At 35.2% G+C, this 3,327-nt stretch overlaps 1 protein-coding gene across 1 annotated transcript; it reads left to right on the forward strand.

Annotated features, from left to right (window-relative positions):
• Positions 1 to 1,818, forward strand: LOC125614531 (broad substrate specificity ATP-binding cassette transporter ABCG2-like). The gene is made up of 3 exons (XM_048797469.1): positions 1 to 461; positions 1,016 to 1,130; positions 1,677 to 1,818. The coding sequence occupies exons 1-3, from the start codon at positions 298 to 300 to the stop codon at positions 1,749 to 1,751; spliced, it is 354 nt and encodes a 117-aa protein (XP_048653426.1). The 5' UTR covers positions 1 to 297; the 3' UTR covers positions 1,752 to 1,818.
• Positions 1,819 to 3,327: the final 1,509 nt, after the last annotated feature.

Here is a 3,327-nt window from a genome sequence, read left to right on the forward strand (position 1 = left end):
TCATATAAGCTTCTTCACAGCCTACAACTTTTCCCCTCTACTCTCTCACTGCTTCCCATCCTGTATTCCCAGATGCTGGTGTCTGTTGCCCTACTCCCAGGACATCCATCGTATTCCTATTAAGAAAGGAAGGGGAAGGGCAAGTCGAATACAAATGACTGACACACTATGTGAGCATAAAATCACAGGTAGGAATGTAACTAAGTTCTGTTCAGTCAGAATATACCTATTTTCAGTAAGTAATTTCCTGCTTCTTTTTTTTTAAAAAAATAATTAAGAGATGTTAATGAGAATCTGATGCAATTTCATGAAATTTCCTTAAGTGTATTTGACATAGATCCTAATTTAATAGAACTTTGTTTAAAATGGAATAATTACCCATTTTTGCTTTTGGGTTTCAGTGGAATCATGAAACCTGGTCTCAACGCCGTTATGGTACCCAAAGGTCAAAACAAGTCTTTGTGAGTATAACAGAAATTATAAGTCAGCTTTCTTTTTGTAGTTTCAGTGTGCTTTTAGAAATAACTTTTATCAGTCTTACTAATACAGCATCATAAAGTGGTTGACGTACGCCTGTCGAACCTATTATGAGCTAATGAGGAAGAATAAGAAGGGAATAGTATTAAATGTGGGGAGATGGAACATAGGAATAATTGAAGACACATTTAGATAAAAGAGCACATTTCCTGGGTTGGATCCACCAATGTCAGATGGACAGGAGGTTCCTTTGGGAGGTCTATGCAGGATAAGCCAAATTTGCCTTGCTTTTATATTTCTGTGCTTTCTTATAGCACAAATGAAAAGGAAGATGAGGATTTGAATGTAAACACACATACACATACACATACACACACACAGAAGCACACAAACACACATGTACTAAGTTTTAGTTAAGTCATATATCTCTTGATTAGTTAATTTTATAGCTTGAACAGAATTTGAACTAACAGTAGCTGAGAGAGGCGGCCTGTATTGAAGGGGAAAAAAAACCCTCACCATATTTGTCTTTTTGTAGGTTGTTAAACATTTTAGCTGCAAGGAAAGACCCAAGTGGATTATCTGGAGATGTTTTGATCAATGGAGAACCTCGACCTGCCAATTTCAAATATCATTCAGGTTATGTGGTTCAAGTAAGTATTAGTTGGTTTACTTTTAGTTTTCATGTGTTTCTATATAGGTAAATGCCTTGGTTTGCAGTTTATTTTGCTTCCAGTTGATTATGTGACATACTTAGAATCAACTTTTCTTACATCTGTTTCTCATAATTTCCTATTAGAAAAGGGTGGAGTTAAATGGAAAGGCAGAGAGGACCTGGAATATGACCTCTGTAGGACATGGATATCAATTCTACTTGTATCATTTTCAGAAGGGTCTGCTGATATCTGTTTTTGCCCTCCTGCCTCTTTTCCTTCCTGAGAACATACTTGAATGTGTCTGCCAGTAGTCATATCATACTTCCCTGTGCTCCACGTGGATGTTCAGATGGGTGTTGAAATTCCTCCCTGGGCTCTGCAGCTGTCTGTGTATGGAGTCTCTGTAGTTAGCAGAGTTGAAAACACAGCATTAACTACAGCATTTCCTTGGGTTTGTTATTTTCATCTATTGAGTTACATATACTAGAGGGATAGTCTAAGAAAAGACTCAGTATGACTCATTAAAATTGTATTTCCCTTCAGAATAATGTCCTGATGAACACCCTGACAGAGAAAATTTGCAGTTCTCAGCAGCTCTTCGGCTTCCAACAACTATGACAAATCATGAAAAAATGAGAAGATCAACAAGGTCATTGAGGATTATATCTAAGTGAAGTAGCTGATTCCAAGGTAATGTGGAAAAAAAAAAAAAAACTGGTAGAATTGTAGCCAGGAAAGCAGACCTCCCTGTGTGGACAGTGTGACCTTAATCAGAAGTTTCTTATGACATGTGTGGCTGTTTTCTGTAATGATGAGAAAAATGACTACATAGCTATTGTGAAGGTGGAAATGAAGCTGGAGAAACAATCTTAAAGATGGTGGAATCCCTGGAGTGGAGTGTTGTCTCATTGCTGTAGTCAGGGCTCATTTGATGTCTTCGCACTAACTTTTCTTCTTCCTGTTTTTCTCTTCCTGACTTTCACTGCTCTTTTCCTTCTGTTCTTCTTGGGACCTTTGTTTCATGGCTTTTTTCAGGCATATTTCTGGAATTGATAAAGGACAAGTTCCAGGTATTATTTCTTTGTATATATGACTTGTCTGTAATTTGACTTCCAGAATTATATTTGATCACAGTAGGACTGACTTCTAATTTGCATTGCTACTAATTTTTTCTATAGCTTATCTTTGGCAGTTCTTTTTCTCATCCTCTCCTCATTCCCATTTTTTTCTGCCAATATGTATTTCTAGACTCACCTACCAGGCTCTTAGGTTTGAGAAGTATGTTTATGGGCAAGAGTAATAGAATGGACTAAGTAACTCAACCTTTTTTGGGTTATGCAGGGTCATGGAGAGAATGATTGAACTTTACAGTTTACTGCTCCACATGGAGTGTTTGCTGAGCAGATATTTGGAGCTGTTTGTGATAATGAGATTTTTAGAATGTAGTGTCTCTGAATGAAGTCCCTGATCTTCCCTCCTAAAAAAATGAAGAATGTGGGTGGAGCATCCCATTGACTGCTACTTCCTATTATACTTGCTGATAGGCTTTATGTGAAGTGTTTTATTTGGAAAAATAGTCCTGTGATGCTACTTATTTTTGATTACTGAGTATTGATTTTCTTTTCTTTGGCTCTCTTTATTTATTTGATCTTGTCATTCCAGTTTGGTACTTTTTTTTTTTTTTTTACTCTGTTCTTTACCATTAAGCACTCATTGTCCTTAGTTACTTGCTTGGATTTCTGGGGAACATATGTAAAGGCTGTTTTTTATTTCTTATAATTAACATAATCTAATAGAATCAAATAATTTTATATAGTTTTAGTTTTTATGATATTTTGAACATAACAGAAATCTAGAGAAGATGGTCTGATTACTATAATGATGTGATTTGGGGTAATTAATATATTAGTTATATATTATATGTACATTGTATTATTTATATATTATACATTATGTTTAGTATGTATCATTATTATGTTAATTATATGGAAGTTAATATAATTACTAGTACTGTTCACCTTGATTTCTCAATTGTTAACATCTCCCATAATTATTACAACTCTGTCTTACGGAACCATTATATACAAATTTGTATGATATTTCACCCCAAAATACTTATATGCATTGGGAAAAAAGGACATTTGCCTACCTTACCACAAAGCCATTACCAACTAACAAAATGAAGAGTAACATC

Source organism: Marmota marmota, unplaced genomic scaffold, assembly GCF_001458135.2.
Source record: "Marmota marmota marmota unplaced genomic scaffold, marMar, whole genome shotgun sequence".
NCBI lineage: Eukaryota > Metazoa > Chordata > Mammalia > Rodentia > Sciuridae > Marmota > Marmota marmota.